The 25,591-nt window shown below is 38.5% G+C and overlaps 2 protein-coding genes across 4 annotated transcripts in view; one reads left to right on the top strand and one right to left on the bottom strand.

Moving 5' to 3' along the window:
• Positions 1–25,591, bottom strand: part of cdh24a (cadherin 24, type 2a) — a 109,111-nt gene that overhangs the window by 61,552 nt on the left and 21,968 nt on the right. The gene's annotated exons all lie outside the window — the stretch shown is intronic.
• LOC120470844 (uncharacterized) lies at positions 18,786–22,871 on the top strand. The gene is made up of 2 exons (XM_089124374.1): positions 18,786–22,625; positions 22,718–22,871. The coding sequence occupies exons 1-2, from the start codon at positions 19,614–19,616 to the stop codon at positions 22,736–22,738; spliced, it is 3,033 nt and encodes a 1,010-aa protein (XP_088980500.1). The 5' UTR covers positions 18,786–19,613; the 3' UTR covers positions 22,739–22,871.

Genomic DNA, 25,591 nt, shown 5'->3' with positions numbered 1-25,591 from the left:
TTTTAAACGTCATGAGCGTGACGAGGCGCTGAGCGTTTTTTTTTCACGCTGAAGCGCCGAGCGCCCGGCGTTTTTACTGGTCGCTGGGAGTTGAAAAATGTTCAACTTTGGATAAAACGCAGCGCTCATCACTGTCACTTTTTACCCAGCCGTCCAATCACAGTGGAGGAGGGGCGGGACTAAACCACACCGACCAACTGTCACAACATTCAAACTGCTGCATACAGTATATTCTGTATCATAGCAACGAAACGTCTCAACAGAAAAAACACTGCGCTGCCAAAACGCTCTCAAGCGCCCACAGCACGGCGTCTTCAGCAGAGCGTCTAGTGTTTTCAGCTGGCTAAAAACGCTTTGGTGGACACACGGCCTTAATGTAGTTTCTAGCTGGACCTTAACGCATGGTTCGAACTGGAGCTAGCTTCCAAAAAAATAAAATTAAATAAATAAATGATTTGAACTATGAATCACTCGATTATTTTCTTATTTTACTTTATTGACTGAATGCTCAATTACAAAAAAATATAGATTTAAAATGTAATTACCCAGTTCAAGCTGGCTTCCGATCAAATAAAAAATAAATAAATGCTAAATAGCTGAATTACTGTCACTCTGAAAAGTGCTGCTGCAGGCTATACTAACAAAAAGTAGTAAACAGTTGTACATTGAAGCTACTTATTCGGTGGCAATATCTCTTTATCCACACACGGCAGATGTATAAATGAGCAGTATGTTATTGTGGCATAACAATTCTCTGGATTTTCCCCACACACACACACACACGCATGCACAATAGCAGTCTACATGTCCATCTGTGTTGTCCTCATCTCTCAGCTGTTTGCCTCTCACCCTCTTAGTCCATCTGTTTCGCTCTCTCTCTCTCTTTCTTTCTGTTTGTCCATCTGTTTAACCCTCATCTAACACCTCTCTGTCACGTTCGTCCATCCCGCACGTTTCCGACAGCTAATATTCTGCTTTTGTCTGCCTCTGTAAGTGTGTGTGAGGGAGGAGAGGAGAGTTTAATGGGAATTAAGTTATTATTTCTAAGCTGGGTCAGGGTGAGAGAGAGAGAGAGAGAGAGCTGACGGCCAGCAGAGGATTATTCATCCTTCACTCGGGTCTCTTTCTCCGTCTTATCTTTGTCTTGTTCTCACAGCTTTTTGGAGTAGTACTTTAGTACCGAAGGAGTGTGTGTGTGTGGTCAGAAGGCGGCTTTACAGTGGTTTCCCATCCTGTGATCACACTAAAGCTTGGCATGCTGGGAAACTGAAGTGAGTTGAGGGAGTTTGTGATTAAAGGAGCTTTTAGGCTCTTTCCTCCAGCATCTAAAATCTCTTCCCCCTGCTTTTAGTCTTAAAACAGTGACAACTTTCCATCTTTTTCATTTGTTTGAGTCTCTCCAAACCCATTTTACAGTACTTTCTGACTATTTTTTAGGCTCAATTACCAAGATCTTCAGCACAAATATCAAACATACGTGCTGTGGATATACATATAGTCTGGTGGAAACTCGTCTAGAGCATACTTTAGATTATTCTGGTTAAGAATTGCTCATTTGCTCAGGATCAATATGGTTTAAATGGATTGAAATACATTTTTGGTGTGTTTTAGCTTACCTCATGGTAAGCTCTTTGTTTCCGCAGTAGTTTCAATTTTGATATTTTTAGGTCAAACCGTTCGATCAGTTATATAATGGAGGTCTATGGTCACCACCTCAAAGTCGAAGTCCAAATTAAACATGATTTAATGACTCGTAAATGTAAGTACACATTGATGGCCTAAGACACGAAACGAGCGGTTTGTGTGAGAAAACGAACAGTATTTATATCGTTTTTACCTCTTGAAACCACAGCCACGTCCAAGTGATCTGAGGGCGAGCGCGCCGGAAAGCCCTGGAAGTGATATCTTAAAGTATACATATTATATACCATAGTTTGCTCAAAAACAGCAAAAAGCGTCTTGAATTACTTAAATTTAAATCTGTTCACCACACAGAGCTTCAAAAGACGTGGCATATTTAGCGCTCAAGGTTTATGATGCTTTTTGGCTGAAATATATTCTATTCTATTATTACTCAATAAACGGGTATTATTAATCTTTTTCTTGCAGAAACACACACACTAAGAACATAGTGTGTATTTCGACAAACATATAAATAAATACATAAATGGACAGGATCTCTGCAGTTCTGTCAAGACGTCTGGATTAATGGATCTGTGCATTGATCGTCCCCTACCCACACACACACACACCAACACTGCATCTGACAGCATGGGTATTTAAATTTACAAATTACCACGGAAAGTACCTTACACACACACACACACGCACAAATGCATTTGCATACGTCAGACCAGAGCTGTAAATTCAGACATGGCAGCGCTCAGCCGTAGCAGAACACGAGTGCACAAGCTGTCAGAGTGTTTTAAATAAGTGAGGTAAAGAACATGGATTCATAATCTCATTTTAACACTCCTCCTTCTATGGAGAAAAGCCCTAAATTTGCTACACAGACTCAGAGAGATGCTTGGAATGATGTTTGGAATGGAATACTACACTCTAAAAAAAATGCTGGGTCGTTTCAACACAAATTTGGGTCAAATATGGACAAACCCAAATGTTGGGTTAAAAATTTACAGTTGAAAGTGAAAGTTGAAGTTGGGTTAAAATTTTAAATTGCATGTTTAACCCAACATTTGGGTTTGTCCATATTTGACCCAAATTTGGATTGAAACAACCCAGCATTTTTTTAGAGTGTAATACTAATTATTGAATATTATAAAAAAAAAAAAAAAAAAAGTAAATGAGTAAACATTAAGATAAGTCAGCTCAGAATGGGGAAAGACCAAAATTAGTCAAATTTGGTATCATAAATTGTGCTTGTTTCGCTTAAATTACAGAATTAAATGTCTATTTTAACTGTAGGACGTGGTGACTGCACTGTAAAAAAATATTGTTGGTTTAACTTAAAAAAAAATGAAGTAACCTGGTTGCCTTAAAACCTTAAATTGAAAAATTGAGTTAAAACACTGAAGGAGATTGATTTAATAATCAGAAACTCAAAATATTTTGTTATCTGAACCACATAAATTATCTAAGTTGATTTGATGGAAAAAAAAAAACGTTATGATAATAAATCATGATATTTTTTTTTTTACAGTGTGCATTTTTAACTGATTTTAGCATAGGAGTTTTATCTCTTGTCATTCTGTTCAAAAAATACTTGAAGGAAATGTTAAAAATTGACGTTTGATATCTTTTCCAGTTCAAGCTACAATCTACTGAATACAAAGTAATTAAATTGCAGTCAAACTAAGTATACAACATGTTTACAAAAATATATTTTTAAATACACTTCTATTCAAAAGTTTGGGATCTGTAGGATTTATAAATGTTTTGAAATAAGTTTCTTATATTTACCAAGTCTGTAATATATATTAAAATGTAATTTATTTCTGTGATAAAATCAGCATCATTAATCCAGCTTTCAGAGTCACATAATCCTTCAGAAATCACTCTAATATGTTTATATGATGCTCAAGAAACATGTATGATTATTATCAATGTTGAAAACAGATGCAAAATATTTTTTTGTGGAAATGGTGATCAATTTTTTTCCAGGTTCCAGCATAGAAAGTTCAAGAAAAAAGTACAGTACAAGAACGTTTATTTGAAACAGAAATCTTTTGCAACATTGCAATGTCTGTACTGTCATTTTTTTTTTAATCAAAAATGCATATTAACACCAACTTTTAAAAGGTTATTATTTTTCCAGCACAAAAACAAATGCATGCATGAAGAGTTCCTAATTAGGACGACAGCATCACACTTGAACACTAAAAACAACCAAAAAAGTCCCCAAAACACCCAAAAAAATGGATGATTTAAGATGTAAAATGCCACACATGGATTTCAGCACCAACTCATTGCGTTGTTTTTAACTTCATTTACAATAACATGAACTAAGCAATTTGGAAAACTGAATTTCCTAAAGTGGCTGCATGCACAATTACAATACACAATAAAATAAAAACATCTATTTTGTCATGCTAAACTACTACACTCAAAAAATTGCTGGGTTGTTTAAACCCAACTTTGGGTCAAATATGGACAAACCCAAACGTTGGGTTAAAAATTAAATTTAAAAAAAATTGTAACCCAATTGCTTGGTTTGTTCATATTTGACCCAAAGTTGGGTTAAAACAACCCAGCAATTTTTAGAGTGTAAATTAGAAAAGCATCTTTTTTTAAATCAGCTGAGCTTGTTATTAGCTTTCCTGTAGCTCAAACAGTATGTGTTGGTGCTTGCAATGGGTTTGATTCCCAGGAAAAGCAAGAACTGATAACAATATAAATGTGTACCTTGAAATTCAATGCAAGTCAAATGAATGAATGTAAATTATACTGAAGAAATGTATTTAAGGATGTAGGATCACTACTTTTATAGTTAGCTCCTCAACACTGCATGATAGTGTGCTTTTCCAAACACAGCCAGAACTTGTACCATATGTTTGGTTCACATTTTGAGAGGCATGAAGGCTTTTGATCATAATAAGAGCTCTGAGGTACGCCGAGTGCTTTTCTTTAGTGCACTCAGAAGCCATTTGTAGTCAGAGAGAGAAGATGTGTGTGTGACAGCAAGAGACAGAGGAGTTGCTCCTCTAAAAGAAAGAAACAAAGAAAGATAGACACAGAACAAAGCGTCAATCTCAGAATCAGCGCTAATAGATATTAGCACCAGAGCCGCAAAACCCGAACGATCCCAGTTTATTCTGAAATCAGACAGAGGATGGACATGATCAACTGAGCTATACTGAGCAGAATACACTACTGATTTAAATGGCCGGAAAAGGAGAAAGAGTGTAAGCCATTCAGAATTGATTATTCCTCTTCAATTCTATTTGAAGTCTGTGCTTGAAGTGGGGAAAACAAGTCGCGACAGAGTACCAGCAACAAGTTCGAAGTGCCGGTACTCAAGAAAAAGTGAGGGTATGAGCTACAGATTCAAATATAGAAGTGCCAGTGTTGCGTACCGTTGCATTTGAACTGAATCTGAATTGAGGAAGCAAGCGGGATGCAGAATTGTGATTCGAATTTGAATGCAAGAAAGTAGAGTTATGATCAACTGAAATTCAAATAAATATAACTAGTTTTTCAGGTTTTTCTTAGTCGCTTTGGTACAATTCTGGTACATTTTTGGTACACAAAATCTAAAATGTAAAAAAATGTACTGAATTATTATTATTAATTATTATTAATTAATTAATTATTTCTCAGATCAGAATTGAAATTCTCAAAACTACCCGTTCAATATTCACATCATTGTGTCACTTGTGCACATCAAAAAAGCCGTTTCTCATTTCTTTGAACAAGTTGCAAATGCTTTGGTAGCTCCATGCAAATGATTATGTACAACTCTACATTATTAGTTGCTTATGTCATGTTGATCAAAATGTATTATAATGGGTCTCTGTTGAATAGTCATTTAGGCATTAGTTCACAAATCTTTACATGCAAAATGGTTGAACAAGTTGTCATAATCAAGCACATTTCTACAGTATACATTTCTATTGGACTATTTTTCTAAATCTGTCCTGTTCCCATTTCTACATTCCCATTTTTTTCTTTGCTTTGCAGTGCTGTCTTTTCCTTTCTGTATTGCAATGACATGGTTTGTTACTTTACAAACAGTAAAAGCGTATGTGAATCTTGTCCAGTCTCTTGCAATCAAACTCCCACATACACTAAGGTGTGTAACCTACAATTTACAATAATTGTCATCAAAACTTCAGCCATAGTTTACATCAGAACATCCCTCCGGGAACACTGTCATATTGACAACATGACTAAGCAATTTGACTGTCTTATCCGTACACAACGACACAAGGACTTGTCATTCTGACGGCACTGACATGTTCATTGACACACATATTTACTTTTGAGAGATGAACTAAGGATTTTGAGCAAGTGGCTGAAATTCATGTGTGCGAGTTGTTCTGAGAAATGCACTTACTGTTTTGCAAAAGTCGAGGATGATTCGAGAAATGTGCCAAAGCTACTGAGAAAAACTAACTAAAATATATATATTTTTTAGACAGATGGAGATAGACAGACAGACAGACAGACAGACAGACAGACAGACAGACAGACAGACAGACAGACAGACAGATAGATAGATAGATAGATAGATAGATAGATAGATAGATAGATAGATAGATAGATAGATAGATAGATAGATAGATAGATAGATAGATAGATAGATAGATAGATAAATAGAAAGACAGACAGATAGATACTATAGATAGATACGATAGACAGACAGACAGACAGACAGACAGACAGACAGACAGACAGACAGATAGATAGATAGATAGATAGATACTATAGATAGATAGAAAGACAGACAGACAGACAGACAGACAGACAGACAGACAGACAGACAGACAGACAGATAGATAGATAGATAGATAGATAGATAGATAGATAGATAGATAGATAGATAGATAGATAGATAGATACTATAGATAGATAGAAAGACAGACAGATAGAAAGACAGACAGATAGACATATAGACATATAGACAGACAAACAGAGAGACAGACAGATAGATACTATAGATAGATACGATAGACAGACAGACAGACAGACAGACAGACAGACAGATAGATAGATAGACAGACAGATAGATAGATAGATAGATAGATAGATAGATAGATAGATAGATAGATAGATAGATAGATAGATAGATAGATAGATAGATAGATAGATAGATAGATAGATAGATAGATAGATAGATAGATAGATAGATAGATAGATAGATAGATAGATACAATAGATAGATAGATAGATAGATAGATAGATAGATAGATAGATAGATAGATAGATAGATAGATAGATAGATAGATAGATAGATAGATAGATAGATAGATAGATAGATAGATAGATAGATAGATAGATAGATAGATAGATAGATAGATAATATTTTATATAATTTGTCTCTTTTTGTATGCAGACAAAATCTTGCTTGAGTTTTTATACCATTTCAATTTCACACATCATGGATGATGTCAGCGCAGGACATGATTGAAGACACAGTGTAAACACTGTCAGAAGTGACCAGTCGTAAAACATTAATCATCAAAGACGTACAGTGACGTTGCACAGCCCACCTTGGCTTTTATCCTAAATCTCATCATCATATAACACGATCTGACAAGTAACAGTCGTAACGGACAGAAAAAAAACCACACGCTCCACCGTGCTTCATTCCAGAATCCTTCTGTAATGTATTATAAACCCGCTGACAGCGGTCCCGAACCCGACAAACTGACAAATGTTCCCTGAAATACAGGAAATTCATCCTTGAGTTCCCAAGAGCGCAAAGCCAAAGACAAATTCAGCCGCGAGTGATGAAAAGTGGGAGAGATTTACACTTCCTGCAGTCAGAGAGACTTCCTGTCCTGAGGGGGTCACATAGGAGCACGCTTGGTTGATTTTGGGAGGCAATAAAGCAAACATTGCTGTGTGTCAGACAAGGAAAGAAGCATGGCATCAAAGTGCAGCTTAGAGGAGCCTCGCTCTCTCTCTCTCTCTCTCTCTGTGGTGAGCTACATGAAGCCTCGGGCTGAGCAGTCTGCGTTCACGCGTGTGTGAGTTCCAGAACGCAGCATGACCATGATGTCAAAGCACATTCACTGCCTATTACTCGAACCAGTCAAAACACACACACACACTAACACAGATGTACACATTTAAAGCAAACATAAAATCTATTTACTCCTGTGATTCACATTACTGGTTTGGTGTTGTTGGACACACAACTTGCTGAATATCCCATTCTGAAAATAATTAGAGGTCGACCGACATGGTTTTTTTCAGGCCGATGCCGATACCGATCTTTTGCCGATGGCCGATTAATGCTGCCGAATTATTTTGGCCGATATTTGCTTGGTTTTTAACCTCTATTTGAAAGATAAAATGTAAAAGAAATTATAATTACTTAATATAGACAAACTTTCTCAACAAAAACATTTATAAAAATGTCCTGAAACATGTATTTTTGGTTTGTTTTGTTTGTTGACGGACAAAGACAAATGGACATAACCTAATTGTCACAAAAAAGAAGAAAAAAAAACTTTAATTTTTATATATATATAAGATTTATTATATTAACAATAACGTATTTCACTAGTAAATTGCTGTTGAACGACAAAAACAACTGCCAGATGGGAAAATGATATTTTACAAAAACTTTAAATTCACCACGACGCACCATCCGTTTGTTGTTCTTCAGACAACGGCATCCTGCTGTTGGACCTTTTAGTCTACAGTGAAATACAGTCACACTTTACACTGTTTGGCCAGCATTTTAACCATGTTTAATCCAGCTACTAACTAACGGTCAGTGTTGTTCTTGAAATTATTCGTTCATGAATACGTCTGCTGCTCACTCGGCTGGAAAATGACTCTAGCGGTAGCATGCGTCAAACACGTGCTCCACGACAACACTAGGCTGCCCACAGATGCGCCTGCCTAATAATCGGCTTGATATACTTGGATATTGGTCGATGCCGATTATGTTAAAAAATGCCAAAAATCGGCCAATTAATCGGGCGACCGATTAATCGGTCTACCTCTAAAAATAATAGTTAAATAATTAATTAAGTAAAAAATAAATAATTAAAAAAATAAATAATTAAGTAAAAAAAGTTGCAAACTAATGGTTTCTGACTAACATTTCCAAATGAAGTAGTCCCGCCCCAAAGTCACGTGATTGGTTGAATCATCTCAGATTACAGATTTCACATTTAATGCAATTAAATTACAATGTGAAATGTCAAAGCGTCTACACAAATAACAGAAACACCAACAGAGAAGAGATGGCAGTGATGGTGGTTTTAGGTCTTTAATTTACTACACTTTGTCTGTTTACGCGTGTAGATTTCGCCTAAATTCCTCAAAAGTTGGCATTCTAAATCATCCCGCTGCTCCGTAATCGCGGTTCGCACCGTCATCGCACACACCGTTAGAAAAATATGGTCCAAATATGGTCATTTCCTGTTTATCAGCAACCAATCATGAAAGTAAAATGGCCCATTTAACCAATATTATGAAGCTGCAGACTCGGAGCCTGCATCTACAGTCCCCCACCGAGAGTCCCGCATTCTCAGACCCCTCATTTTTCGAACACAGCGCCTCCTGCTGTTCAAAAGATCGAATAACACCCGCACACAGAGTACAGTGCACGCTTATCCAAATGCAATTAAAAACAATAGGATGCAATATTACGGTCTTCAAATAAATTATCCAATAAAAATTTGCGTTCCCTGCTTAATGCAGGTGCCAAAAAAACTCATTGTTACTGATGGAAGGGATACAATTACAGATTGAACTATCTTCTGAAAAATAGTCTATGTGATATTTTATTGCTACAATGTTTGGTTTTTTTTATATATATTTTTTTTTTATTCAAAATTCAAATTCCACTTTTTCTTTCAGTTCAACCTATAATGGTCTAATTAACATTACCATGCTAACATAACAAAATCTGTTTTTTGAATGCGAAGCAAAATAAATCAGAATAGACAAAACACCAATAATTCAGTAAACAATTCAGTAGGCTACTTTATTTAATGATCACCTAAACATCATCTTACTGTAAAGAAAAAAAAGGAAGAACAAACTGTGTTCGTGACTTTACTTTTCGTCTTTAATTGCATTAAAAAAAACTCATTTATAAGTCGCTTTGCATAATCATAAAATGATACGTTGCTGGAATCGGAAGGGGCAACTCCTTCGATGTATGGTGTACTGGATACGATAGCACATGTCTTATGATCTTTCAAAAAGAAAGAAAAAAAAATTCAAATTCATGTTGCACTGCTCTGACTGTAGAAGTGTCCCTTGAGATGTTTTTGAACTTTGGACAACTTTGTGGGTTTGAGATATATGGGGGCACAAAATGGGCAGTAAAAATAACTGCAGCATTTATGACATATAAAAAAGTCCGAGGTTAAAGGCTAACGTTAGCTATCAAAATATTTTCGGGGTAAAGAGGGCGAAAAAACATAACGGCTCAAATCTTGTTACAAACTACCTTTACAAATATTAAATGGACTATTCTTATGTTGTATCGATTAGCTAAATTAGTTTTATTAAAAAATAAATCAAACGAGCTATTACGATTCTCTAAATAAAATTGAAGACAGCCCACTCACGTTTTGGCTTAAGTTCTGTTTATCCGATACAATTTGATAGGAGGCGCTGACTCGAAAAACGAGGGGTCTGAGAATGCGGGACTCTGGGTGCAGGGGGACTGTAGATGCAGGTCTCCGAGTCTGCAGCTTCATACTACTCCATTTAACTCGAAATGCGCAATCCCATAAAAATCTTTAAAGGCCGTTTTCTCAAAATGAGATTTTTCTCACACTTCTAGTGACGATTTTCCACTTCTGTAGCACCTACATACACCAAACTTTACAGCCGTATTCCTAACTATATTGTGATGGTTTGTTCAGAGGGATTTGTTGATATATCATTCTTGGCCTGATTTATATGACATTTTATGCCTAAATATAGGTTGAGTATTTTCTTTTTATTTTATTATTTATATTTATTTAGAGTATTTTTTATATTTTATAGGGTATTTTTTTTTATAAATATATAAAAAATCAATTTTTTAAGGCTATTGGCAGTATTTTCTGATTTACAGGGTAAAAAAGGGAGATATTCATAATCCCCTCTGAAAATGTCTTTTCATTTAATATATCAACAAAATGCAAACATAATTTTGAACCTTGTTTTTTTCAATAGTCAGATTCATCAATATATACAAATTAGCGCATATTTAATTAGATATAGCCTGATTAGCATATTTAAACATAAAATTACAGAAAACTTGTATTTAAAACTCCTATTTATGTGAATAATCAACTGGTAAAGTTTCATGGTGACATCTGTAAGTTAAAATTTTTATCCTATTCACCTGCAGTGTCTCTCCTTAAGTGATTTATTAATTCTGTTTTTATTTATTTAAATGTATTTCTCTATTCTAGCATTGCTAAATCATCAACACAAATAACAAAAACAAGTGAATAAAATAAAATTATGTGACTTTCTATTTTATTTATATTATCGTCAAAATAATATATAAAACAACAGAAACAAACAGCCAAAAAGTAACCATGATATGAATTAAAAACATAAAATAAAATGACAAATGACTTCTGCACACACATGAATTTTCACAGTAAACATACACACAAACACTATAAGAGCCCACGTTGTGCAGGGACCGTATCGCGCTGCTCACAGAGTGTGTCGAATCTGACCACATGCTAAGAGGGGCTTCAGTGGCGCTCATGGTCCAGTGATGGGCAGATTTACCGCCTACATTTAAACTAAGACCCTGAGCTTAACAGACACACACAGAAAAGAGCAGCCAAAAGCATCCAAAAGTGCCAACCCACAAGTAAACAGGCAGAGATAAACCCACCACTGCTAGCTCAGGACCGCCAGAACCAACTTTAGCTTTCTCTCCTTGATAATAAATGCACGGTGATAAATGGATGCCCTTAAACCTGCCAATTAACAGCATGCTGACAGAACACACACTGCCTCTTTTAGCTCCAGTACTCAGTGTTTTAACCTCAGATGTGTTCAGAATTAAAATAAGACAAAATATGCTTTATCGTCCCCGAAGGGAAATCTGTTTTGGACCCGCAGTTTTTACAAAGACAAAGAACAAACGTCTCTCAACACATCCATGTTCTCATGTACATTAGATAGGTACGTATATTCCCTCTCATGTCATGATTTGCTTCTCTTGTATGCCTGATTACTTCCAACTAATGTGTAGCAATCCTATTTGACCTATGCCTGTTTTTTACCTTTATATATATGTATACATATTCTTTTTCTTTGTTAAAATTATTTTTTTCCCTTATTTTCTATTTTATTTATTATTATTATTTAAAAATATATATATATTAAAAAAAAGATAGGTACGTATATATAGGGTTGGGTATCGAGAATCGAGTATCGATTGGAACCGGGACCAACTTTTCGTTTTTCCCGGAATCGTTCAAAAGTTAAAATTTCGATTCCTAGTTTCGATATTCACAGTCCGCCGAGTGGAAGAAGAAACCGCTGAACAACACCAACGAAGAAGCTTCTACCGGAAGTGTTGGCATAACCGCGCGAGTCGAACATGAGTAGCTTACGTCGGCGGTCCCAATGTGGCTTCACTTTTCAAAAAATAACGAAATCTCGGCAAAATGCAAAATTTGTGACAAAAGGAGTATTTGTGACAGAAGGAGTATTTCCTTCAGAAAGGATTTTTTCCTTCCGAAAGACCGTTGGTTAGCAAGGTTAGCTAAACTTTTTTGACCCTGCCTCTTAAAAGAATCGGAATTGAGAATCGTTAGGAACCGGAATCGAAACAAGGAATCGGAATCAGAATCGTTCAAATTCAAACGATACCCAACCCTAACGTATATAGAAGGCACATTAACACCTTTCATTGCCAGGTTAAAAAAAATATATATACAACCATTATCACTGTTACGACCAAATTGCTCTTGCTATTTTCTGAATTCGTAGAAAGATTGCTAAAATGTGCTGTATACAGGTAACAAAAAAAATCCCATAAAACTTCACTATTCACATAAAAAACAAGTCATAAGATGTGTCCCAATTCACATACTTATGCCGTAGTCCATACCGTTTGTAGTAGGCCTATACTGTAAATAGTGGTAGTGTTCACACTGAAAATACCAAAAAGAAAAAGTGCACTTTAAATATGCAGATGATACACTCAATCAACCTGAAAAATCACGTTCATACAACCAATCATGCGAATCCGATGTTAAATGACACGATTACACGATCGAGTAGAGGTGTAGATCTAGTGCGTCATTTGGGATACAAATATAGCCTCCATGCACAGAGTATACAGTACACTTGCGAAGCACTGCGACTAGTCAAACTAAATAACCATCCAATGAAACTGCGAGGAAATGAAAAAGTGCAAGAGAAGGCCAAGACAGTGGGAAGTGTCGAAGAGCGAAAAGAAACATCACAAACTTCTGCCCACGTCTCCTCAACCGCTGTCTCAATCATATTTAGCCATTCAGAGCAAAAACGACGACAAGCTCTTACTCTTTGTTGCTCATTGACATGTTTGTCAGCCGTATGACTTTACCACGGCTGCAGGGTGTTATTAACCACAACGTGAAGCAGCGGCAACAGCAATTTGATGAAAGATGCCAAAGTGCACTAGAAGTGAAATTTAATGGAATAAACAACTCTTCCAACCAAATAATATACTGCATTTATACTGTATGTAATCACGGGCTGTTCGAGACTGTCAATACCGAATGTGCAGTCACAGGTAGAGCATCAATTTGCAATCATTTTAAAATGTGCCAGAATGTGTAATACATATCAGTTGAGATAAAATAAACATCTTGCTTAAAATGGCCATGTTGACAGGGTAAAATTGGTGTGTCAAAAATGTTGCAAATGCAATGAAATCTTTGTGCCATAGGTTATTATAAAACACGATTGACGACAAGAGAAAAAAACACTCACTGCTCTTGGCTGGAATATTTAGTAGCATTAATAATCAATCATCTATGAGTTAGGCCTAATGTCATAACTAAATAAGTATTTTAATGAGTGCAACTAAAATTAAACCAAAAAATAATTTCATTACATTGAAATAAAGCTGAAATATAAACTTTTATATAAACTTTTGAAAACTATGGAAGTAAAATAAAGTTGAAGCACTAAAATTAGAAAACTTGAATAAAAATAAATAATAGCTAAACAAAAATGTATAACTAATTAAATTAAGAAAAATTACAAAAATGAGAGCTCTTGATTAAAAAATAACTTGCATGATTAAAAAAGCTCTTTTAAAATATTAATAAAAACTATAATAGTGGCTGTTTCAGGGGAACGAGAGTGGGATATCCTTTCGGGTATCCATCCATCCATCCATCCACCCACCCATCCATCCATCCATCCACCCATCCATCCATCCACCTATCCATCCATCCACCCATCCATCCACCCTTCAATCCATCCACCCATCCATCCGTACATCCATCCATCAATCCATCCACCCATCCATCCACCCACCCATCCATGCATCCACCCACCCACCCACCCATCCATCGATCCATCCATCCATCCATCCACCCATCAATCCATCCACCCACCCATCCATCGATCCATCCATCCATCCATCCATCAATCCATCCATCCATCCACCCATCCATCCATCCACCCACCCATCCATCCACCCACCCATCCATCGATCCATCCATCCATCCATCAATCCATCCACCCACCCACCCATCCATGCATCCATCCACCTGCCCATCCATCCACCCACCCCAAGGATAAAAAGATGCAACTGTGCAAAAGATGAGAAAGTATGTTTATTATGCAAATTCTACAAAATAGCCTAGTCTTTATGTCCTTAACTACACCAAAAAAATATGGTTTTTTTTGACATATTTCTGAAAATTATTTTTAATGTACTGTATGTCTGTATGTCTTCAGCCTACCATATCTGGTGTGCGATGGCTTTACAAATACTGGACAATGCTGCACAATCAAATAAACAGACACCATTTTCCCTCAGTTTGTAGAGCAAAATAGAGAATCTCTAGTACAGCAGAAGCATGTGATTTGAGACACCATCTTTATCCTCAATCTGTATTTCCGCATCCCATTTTCTCAGTTTTTTCACCTCCTCTCAAATCTGTTATATAAATCTCCTAATCATCTGCTCTCAGATTTGTGCTTTAATTGCTCCACTGCAGTCATCTGTACACCAAAATGTTTCACTGTGGGAATTAAATGAATCCAATCCATAAAAAACAAAACAAATTTAGAGACAGCTAAAAAAAAAGAGATGGTAAAAAAAGAATGAAATTTGGGAAATGATCTCTCAAGAGTTTCCCAGCAGGAAAAGCCCTTCCCGCTTCTCATTTTCTTTCATTGTGCACTCGTCTCCTTGATCTACCCGATTTTTCCTCTTTTTGATTCTACAGAGTCCAGATATGCTCTTTCAGAAACACCACACGCACTCCTCTCCTATGCGTGATTCATCCACTAATGGGTTCAAAGAAGGCAAAATGCACACATCACATAAATACCTAAACACATGCACGCACAAATGTGCACACTCAACTTCTCAATAATAAATACAGACCTTGTGAAAATAAAATACTGGATAGATGCTTCTAATATGCGTCTCTACTCTTGAAGAATATTATAACATCTAAATGGACCTCAGTGGCCTCTTTGTGTTTGTAGAGCAAAAGGCAGTGATGGGTATGAATCTCTTAAAGGTGAAGTGTGTTATTCTCTGCAAAGCTTGTATCGATTGGACAAACAGATAGCGGCAAACTCGCACAACTGATGATATACTAACTACCGTTAAAGGGTCATTCCACCTCTGGAAAGATGAATGTGTATTTATGTAGAAGAAATGTGAAATTATTTTTGAATTTGGAGCTTTCTAGACTGAGAAAAGCCAGAAAATGTATTTTTTGGCTTATGTGGATGAAAGACAACAACTCCCAGAATGCACTTGCTTCGCTGTCCTAGGAGGCCACGCCTACCGGTAACAGAGCGCAGTAAATAAACAACAAGTCTAGGCTACTAGTGAGTCTCCGTGATGAGTCTGCCCAAAAATGTGTTTCAAGATCAACCAAAATGTCCGGGATTCGGCTTTTGCGTTCTCCAGTCGCCATTTATCATGTTTACTATGGCGAGCGGGACGAGTGAGGGCCGCGGGAGAACGGCGCGAGGCCGGTGGCGTGATTACCGATGAGCGACACCTGTGAGACGCACCGGTCTCGTATCTCTCACAGAGGAGCGGGAATTTTCTTAGCAATGTTAAAACGCACATCAACCGATCACTTCTTTAGCGTTCATGTTAAAGGGTTAGTTCACCCAAAAATGAAAATTAAGTCATTAATTACTCGCCCCCATGCTGTACCAACCCCGTAAGACCTTCGTTCGTCTTCGGAACACAAATGAAGATATTTTTTATTAAATTTGAGAGCTGTATAACTACCACATTGGCTCCTAAGGGACTGCCTCTTGACGGCCCAAAAAGTCAATGAAGAAAATGTTTAAATATCCCAAGTGACTATCGTGGCTCAACTATATGTTTATCAAGCGACGCGAATACTTTTTGTGCGAAAAAACAAACAAAAATAACGAGTTTATTCGACTATTTCTTTTCTTCCTTGTAGGCCAGAAACGAGACTTCCTTAGATTTCCACGACGCATGCGCGAGAATTGCGATCTGAAGTAGTGTAAGCTGGTGTAAGCAGATCGCAATTCTCGCGCATGCGTCGTGGAAATCTAAGGAAGTCTCGTTTCTGGCCTACAAGGAAGAAAATAAATAGTCGAATAAACTCGTTATTTTTGTTTGTTTTTTCACACAAAAAGTATTCGCGTCGCTTGATAAACATATAGTTGAGCCACGGTAGTCACTTGGGATATTTAAACATTTTCTTCATTGACTTTCTGGGCCGTCAAGAGGCAGTCCCTTAGGAGCCAATGTGGTAGTTATACAGCTCTCAAATTTAATCAAAAATATCTTTGGTTCGATTGAATCGAACTCTAGTTCGTTTGCCCCCTTGGTGCGGACCTTTTGGGCAGGTGTGAATACAGCAATCGAACTCGGGTGCGGACCAAACAACCGAACCGAGACCCAGCTGAAGAGGTGGTCTCGGTACGGTTCCAAACGAACTCTGGTACGGTTCGTTTACGGTGTGAACATGAACCGACCCAATTGCAAGAAAGCACTGCGTCGAAAGAGAATATTGCGCGTCTTTCTGCACGTCTTTCCGCGCGCCGTGTGTGAATGTCTAATCGCGCAAAGATGCAAAAAAAATATCATTTGCAGTTCATAAAGCATTTGCAGTTCACCACCTTTTGGTGGTGCTTGACGAGTTTTCCCCTTAAGGGTGCCGAGTGCCGAGAAAAATTCTACATAAATGTAATGAATTATTATTATTATTAATGTAAGGATAGTTACAATACAAGGATGATGATGCGTTAATTTACGTTAAACTGGACAAACTTAATCGCAAGCGTTAACATTGACAGCACTTGTTAGTACACAATAAGAATCTCATTATTTAAATGAGTGAACATAGCCCCTCTCTATGAATGAAAACTTTATACCTTCTCCGTCTTCTGTGCAGTGCCACTTGTAACGCAAAGTTGAGATGTTGCCCAGAGATAAAAAAAAACAGAAGGTGGTCGAATGAAAAGATGCACGAGAGACGAGAGTTGTCGTATTTCCCCGCGTTTATAGAGCCACTCAAACGTTACACTCGTCGCCTTCTCAAAATCCGAATTACAACTTCGTATAGATGACATTGTATCATATGATACTCATTAGTTTCTTCATATTGCGTTTGTACAGAATTAACACAAAATTAGTAAAAGAACAAATATTGCAGTATGAAATATATGGAAATATCTCCATGCTGAGCCTTTTTTGCACTTCCTGATTTCCCTTGAGAATCCTTGTCCAATGAATGGACGACCTTAGCACACGTGTGGTTTGGTTTACAAATTTTGGTTCACTTGCAAAAAGAGCAGTGTGAAAGCGAACCGTACCAAAAAAAAAAATATAATAATTTATTTGGTCCGGACCAAAGCAAGTGAACTATCGGACTTTCCTGGTGTGAATACACCCTCAGATTCACCATTGGAATGAATTCAGTTAAATTGAAACAAAAGCTGTGCATGTAAACAATGAATGGCGACTGCAGAATGCAAAAGCTGAATTCCGGACATCGATGGCCGAACATAGGCGGAAAAAGAGGATGGTATATCTTCAAAATTAGCCTAACCAAACGCCCAGTTAAGTCGATCATCTTGTAATAAAGATCTAATCGAGGAAAAACACGCTTTATTGTTGTATTTTCATTGCATTTTTAATTTATAAAAAGTGAAATATAATAAATTTGAATATAAAAATATTAACGATTAATCGACGATCGACTAAGAAAATTTAATCGAATGCCCCTCCCTAATGCAAACGCCTCCTAAAAGCCTTTTAAATTGCATGGCATCCAACACAGCCTATGTCACGTCGAACAATCCACCGATTCAATTGCTTTTACTACAAATCCAATAGGAAAGTTCCTAGTTCATACATCAAAGTCAGTGTTTGTGTTTCGACTCTCAGCAGTGGAATGGTCAACTTCAGTGTTTTCTCTGAGACAGCTGCCCTCCGTTCAGCCATAACTGATTCACAATGCAGTTCTCCGGATCGTACACAGGTAAACGGTGCATCGTGACGAACAACAACAGTGACAACAGCGTGTCCTGGCCCATCAGATAAACATTTACTAGGATACAGTGTCAGCACAGGGACAGCCAGAGAAGCGAATGCAACATTTATGAGGTGCGCTCTCTTGATCTCGTGTTGGTTTAGTGCCAGACTCTTTAAAGCTTTGAGTTCTGTATAAGCAGCTGGCAAATCGCAGCTAATGCAACCTATACAGCGCAGCTCATTACCGCAGAGCGTGTGTGTGAGCATCTGTGTTTTTTAGTGCATGTGTTACTAAATGTGACCACCGAGCATGTAATTGCGTTTTGCAGTTTTTTTCTGGTGACATCTCATAATTACTGTCAAAATCCTGCGGTTAACAAACTCTGAGGCAATGCAATAGCCTTGATTTATATAAAAGAACCTCCCAAATTGACCTGCTTAGCAACAAGGATAGTGTTACTGTTATGTGTGTGTGGGTGTACTATTGAGCGATTAGTGTGTGTGCTATTTCTTTTGAGTTACAGATGGCGAGGTAGAGTTGTACAGAGGAAAGCAAAGTGACGTCACGGGAGTTCCTGCTATTTAAGCGGTGCCGGTTCTGATGTCACGGCTCTCTCTCTCACTGCTCTCTCACAGCCCGCTCTCCTCTTCTCTCCGCCTAATTACCAGCTGGGGTGATCACCTGTGGGTTATCGTCTCGCCATGCGGGAGCGAGGCGAATGATTGTTTTCTTTTGATTCTAGTTTATTTGTTTAAACCAGGTAGTGGCTTTATTTTCCTTTGTACACTTTTTATTATTTATTTAGTTTAGTGAAGGGAAGCAGCTGCCCGGAAGACTCACCCGTTTTATTTCTTTTCGGGAGCCAGGTAAGATCTCTCCTGACTGAAGTACAGGGTTAGTAAGGGTATCTGTTTTCCCTTTATGGGCCCTACCTGTGTTATCTTTATTTTGCTGAATTTATGATTTATTGTCCACTCAACTCTCAAGGCCTGTCTAATTAAAAATATGGTGTGTTAACGCCAGAAACGCTAAATCGTCTGTGATTCCTATATGTTCGGTCTTTTATCTATGTGAGAATTTATAACGAGCTGAACTGGATTGAGGGCTGTAACATATTTGGGGGCTCGTCCGGGATCGATGAACGAATTTTGTGTGGCTTTGTTTAATCTGCTCACACTTTGTAGTTGTTACTTCGGTAACTTTGTATAATCACAGTCGATTGGCGTGAATTTTTTTTTTGACTCGTGTAGTGCTCGTTTTTTGTTTCCTCTCTTAACCCAAACGTTAGATCTGACCATGTTCGAATTAACTAACTTTATTGCAGATCCGACGCAAGATGAGCTGTTCAAAATCAACAGGGTAGATCTTACGAAAATTGCTGCTCACTTTAAGGTTGGTTTCCGTAAAACTATAACTAAACGTGAGTTACAGATATTGCTTCTTGATTCATTGCATGAATTGGGCGTTTTTGGTGATGAGGAAAAGATGATGGATTATCCTGATTCAGTTGAGGGTGGTTCAGAGGATCTTGCATTGCAGATTAAGAAATTGGAGCTGCAAGCTAAGGAGCACGACAGAGTTTTGTTGAGGGAGAGAGAAGAATGGGAGCGTGAGAAAGAGAGACAAATGAATCGTGAGAGACATGAACTTGAGTTGAAAAGGTTAGAAATGGAGCAAGCGTGCCGCCTGAAAGAAATGGAGCTGAAATCTCGTGAAAGAGGTTTAACAGATACTTCTGATTTCGACGTGAGTCGTAATATTCGTATGGTTCCTCAGTTTCGAGAGCAAGAGGTAGATAAGTTTTTTGCTCTTTTTGAACGCGTTGCTAACAATATGAAATGGCCGAAAACATTTTGGCCCATGTTGTTGCAGTGTGTTTTTGTGGGTAAAGCCCAAGAAGCTTTTTCTTCTTTATCAGTTGAGGAGAGTCTTGATTACGATCAGGTGAAGGTGTCCGTTCTTAGAGTGTATGAGCTGGTTCCCGAAGCTTATCGTCAGAAATTTCGTAACCTTCGGAAAACTAATGAGACTTACGTTGAGTTCGTTCGGGAGAAGGAGTCAATGTTTGATCGTTGGTGCGTTTCTATGAAAGTGAAAACTTTCGAAGAGCTCCGTGAACTGATTATTTTAGAGGAATTTAAAAACTGCTTACCCGAACGCGTTGTAACTTATTTAAATGAGCAAAAAGTTTTGAAATGTTCCGCTGCTGCCGCGTTGGCTGATGAATATGTGCTTACACATAAAAATGTGTTTAGCGTAACACCAAAGATTCCATCAGTTAACAGTCATCGGTCTTCTCAGCGTAACTTGGAACGCCCTCTGCCTGTCGATAAAGTGGCGGTGAGTTCTGATAAATCCGTGTTCTCACCTGTTTGTTTTTATTGTAAGAAACGTGGACACATTATTTCTGAGTGTAATGTGCTCAAAAAGAAGAATAATGTTCCTAAACCAGTAGGTCTGTTGATGACGTCCTCGTCACAGGTGGAAGGACTGCAGTCGTTGGCTTCTGATGCTGACATGTGGAAAGATGAAGGATATGTGCCGTTCATGATGGACGGATTCGTATCTTTGGCAGGTAAAGATGATTTACGTAAACCAGTCAAGATACTTCGTGATACAGGCGCTGCTCAGAGTTTTATTCTGGAGGGAGTATTGCCGTTGTCTGATGAGAGCTTTATTGGTTCAAGCGTCTTGGTACAGGGTTTTGAAATGGGCTTTGTGAAGGTACCTTTGCATGAGATTGAAATTGAGTCTTCCCTTGTTGTTGGCCGCGTTGTGGTTGGAGTGCGACCGTGTCTTCCTGTTCGAGATGTCACATTTATTTTAGGAAATGACTTAGCGGGAGGAAAAGTTTTTGCTAGCCCTGAGGTAACTGATGTTCCTCTACCTGGTACTTCTATTGATGCATTAGCTCAGACATATCCTGAGGTTTTCCCCTCATGTGCTGTTACTCGCGCTATGACCCAGAGACTGAAAGATAAAAATCTTTGTGAATCAGAAAGTGAGTGGAATTTTGATTTGAGTGATACGTTCCTCTCTAATGCAGATTTTTGTCAGGTTAAGTGTTCAGACTTTGTTGACGGTTTAGACCTCGCCGTTAATAAGCGAGATGAACACTCTATGGGGCTCAATGGATTGTCTCTGTCTCGCGAGCAGCTTATTGTTGAACAGAGGAAAGATGAGAAAACGTCATCCCTCTTTGAAGCTGTTGTTCCTGTGGAGCAACTCGAACAGGTATCGCAAGGTTACTTTGTTGAAGATGGGGTGTTGATGAGGAAGTGGAGACCACCTACTGCATCTGCTGATGATGAGTGGCAAGTCGTCAAGCAGATAATAGTTCCCTCCTCGTACCGCTCTGAGATTTTGAGCCTTGCGCATGATAGCCCGTTTGCCGGTCATTTAGGAGTGAATAAAACATACGACCGTATCCTCCGTAATTTTTTCTGGCCTGGTTTGAAAACCGATGTTGCGAGTTATTGCCGAAGTTGTCATGTGTGCCAAATGACGGGAAAACCGAACCAGAATATCCCACCCGCTCCATTACATCCAATTCCTGCTTTTAGTGAACCATTTGAGCGGGTGATGATTGACTGTGTCGGTCCTTTGCCTCGTACTAAGTCAGGAAATCAATACTTGCTGACCATAATGTGCTCGTCAACATGTTTTCCAGAGGCAATCCCTCTGCGTAAAATTACTGCACCAGTGATTGTGAAATCTCTTGTAAAGTTTTTCTCACTGTTTGGTCTTCCGCGTACTATTCAATCGGACCAAGGTACGAATTTTATGTCACGTGTGTTTAAACAAGCTCTGGAGCAGTTGCATATACAACATCGTACGTCAAGTTGTTACCATCCTGAAAGCCAGGGCGCACTTGAAAGGTTCCATCAGACTTTAAAGTCAATGTTGCGCGCGTTCTGTCTTGAGTTTCAGAAGGATTGGGACGACGGGGTACCCATGGTTATGTTCGCCGTGCGAGAGGTTGTGCAGGAGTCGTTGGGCTTTAGTCCGGCTGAACTGGTGTTCGGGCATACTGTCCGTGGTCCACTTAAAGTGATTAAAGATCATTGGACTAGTGACCCAACTCCTAACATTCTTGACTATGTTTCAGGATTTCGTTTCAAGTTGCGTCGTGCATGTGAGTTGGCCAAAGAGAATTTGGAGATTTCTCAGCGACGAATGAAAAAACGTTATGATCGTTGTGCTAAACTTCGTAGCTTTGCTCCTGGCGACAAGGTGTTAGTGCTGATGCCAGTGCCTGGGTCTGCATTGCAAGCTCGTTATTATGGTCCTTACCCAGTCAAAGAAAAGGTGAGTGAGCTTGATTATGTTATCTCGACGAATGACCGAAGAAAGAAAACTCGTCTTTGTCATATTAACATGCTTAAACCGTACTTCGAAAGACCGCCAGAATGGTCTGGTAGGAAGTCGGCTGTGTTGACTGTTTTACCTACAGACTTTCCGGTGACCGAGGGACCGGTGCTGTCCAGTGCTGATGTACCTGAGGATGGGGTGCTGTCCAGTGCTGAATCTTTCATCCGCCCAGAGTGTCCTTTATCGGACAACGTTGCTGTTGCCACTTGTGAAGGGGATGTGGAGTTTCCTGCTGCAGAACTGGTTGCGGGAAGGTTGAAGAATTCTTCGATAATTCGAACTTTGGACTCGCATTTTTCACATTTAACTGTAACTGAACGAGCTGATGTGATTAGTATTATTCGGAAGTATGAGAATTTGTTCTCTGATGTTCCCTCGTGTACCTCATTAATAGAGCATGATATCGACGTTGGCAATTCGTTGCCTATTAAACAACACGCATATCGTGTGAGCCCTGAAAAGAGAACTCAGCTGCAACACGAGGTAAACTTTATGCTCGAAAATGATATCGCCGAGCCCAGTTTTAGTCCTTGGAGCTCCCCCTGCTTGTTGGTCAAAAAGACTGACGGTACATTTCGTTTTTGTACTGATTTTAGACGCGTTAATGCTGTAACGAAACCCGATAGTTATCCATTGCCGCGTATGGAAGATTGCGTGGATCATGTTGGAAATGCTGCGTTCGTCACTAAAATCGATCTGCTTAAAGGTTACTGGCAGGTGCCTTTGTCAGATCGCGCAAAAGAGATTAGTGCGTTCGTAACACCAGATCATTTCCTACATTACAAAGTAATGGCTTTCGGCTTACGAAACGCTCCGGCAACCTTTCAGAGATTGGTTAATCGTGTCATCAAAGGTATGCATAATGTTGAAGCGTATTTGGATGACTTAGTCATTTACAGCGCGTCTTGGTCAGAACATGTGGAGCAACTCGAGGAGCTGTTCAGTCGTTTGTCTCGAGCTAACCTCACAGTGAATTTAGTGAAGTGCGAATTTGGTCGCGCCACGGTCACCTATCTGGGAAAAATCGTCGGTAGCGGTCAGGTTCGACCTGTTGAGTCTAAGGTGGAGGCTATCACCAATTTTCCCATGCCCACCACGCGTCGGGAGCTCCGTCGATTTTTAGGAATGGTCGGATACTACAGAAGTTTTTGCAAAAATTTTTCTGTCGTCGCTTCTCCTTTAACCGACCTACTTAGTCCAAAAGTTGCGTTTAAATGGACCGAGACTTGTCAGTTGAGTTTTGAGAAAATCAAAGCACTTTTGGTTTCTTCTCCTGTTTTGTCAGCTCCTGACTTTTCTACTCCGTTTTTTCTTGCTGTTGATGCAAGTGACACTGGTGCTGGAGCTGTACTCCTTCAACTAGATCAGGCTGGTGTTGAGCATCCTGTTTGCTACTTTTCACGCAAATTTAATAAACATCAGCGAGGTTACTCCACTATTGAGAAGGAGGCGCTCGCCCTTGTCCTTGCCATTCAACATTTTGATGTTTACATTGCTTCTGTTACGCACCCACTGATTGTTTACACGGATCACAATCCCTTGACTTTTATTAGTCGAATGAAAAACAATAATCAACGACTGATGCGTTGGAGTTTGTTTTTACAGACTTTTGAGTTGGACATTCGTCACATTCGGGGTAAGGATAACGTGATTGCTGACGCTTTGTCTCGTACTTGAATTAATTGTAGGTTATTCTGAGGTAAGCTGATTTCATCCCTACAATTAATCATTTAAGGGTGAGGGTGTTATGTGTGTGTGGGTGTACTATTGAGCGATTAGTGTGTGTGCTATTTCTTTTGAGTTACAGATGGCGAGGTAGAGTTGTACAGAGGAAAGCAAAGTGACGTCACGGGAGTTCCTGCTATTTAAGCGGTGCCGGTTCTGATGTCACGGCTCTCTCTCTCACTGCTCTCTCACAGCCCGCTCTCCTCTTCTCTCCGCCTAATTACCAGCTGGGGTGATCACCTGTGGGTTATCGTCTCGCCATGCGGGAGCGAGGCGAATGATTGTTTTCTTTTGATTCTAGTTTATTTGTTTAAACCAGGTAGTGGCTTTATTTTCCTTTGTACACTTTTTATTATTTATTTAGTTTAGTGAAGGGAAGCAGCTGCCCGGAAGACTCACCCGTTTTATTTCTTTTCGGGAGCCAGGTAAGATCTCTCCTGACTGAAGTACAGGGTTAGTAAGGGTATCTGTTTTCCCTTTATGGGCCCTACCTGTGTTATCTTTATTTTGCTGAATTTATGATTTATTGTCCACTCAACTCTCAAGGCCTGTCTAATTAAAAATATGGTGTGTTAACGCCAGAAACGCTAAATCGTCTGTGATTCCTATATGTTCGGTCTTTTATCTATGTGAGAATTTATAACGAGCTGAACTGGATTGAGGGCTGTAACAGTTACCATGTTTGAAGATTAAAATATTGGAAAAAAAAAAAAAAAAAGACAGAACTTTAAAGGGATGAGAATTGTGTCATTATTTTTCTACCCTCGAGTCATTCAAAACCTACATGGCAATGGCCACAATTTTCTTGGGCAATAAAAAATGTTTTTCAAAAATATCTTCTCAGGCTTGGAACAACATAAGGATGTCCAGAAATTATAAGTTTGAGTGAACTATGCATTTGTAATACCTAAACCTCTTAAGAAAAGACTTTTCTCTAGAGCCCGGCCGATAAAGGATTTTGAAGGCCGATACCGATACTTGTTTTTAAAATCCGATATATCGGCCGATATTTTTTTTTTTTTTAGAAACACACAAAACATTAATAGATTTCCCTAACATTAGTTATTTGTAGTTATTTATGAGATTTAACTAAAATAATATGATAATGCATTGTGACAAAATGCTAAGTTACCCTTGTAGTCCAGTCATTTTAAGCCAATATGGGGGTCAACCTTGAA

The sequence above is a fragment of the Pimephales promelas genome, chromosome 20 (assembly GCF_988280905.1).
Source record: "Pimephales promelas chromosome 20, fPimPro1.hap1.1, whole genome shotgun sequence".
Lineage (NCBI taxonomy): Eukaryota > Metazoa > Chordata > Actinopteri > Cypriniformes > Leuciscidae > Pimephales > Pimephales promelas.
This window is presented reverse-complemented; position numbering and strand designations above follow the sequence as displayed.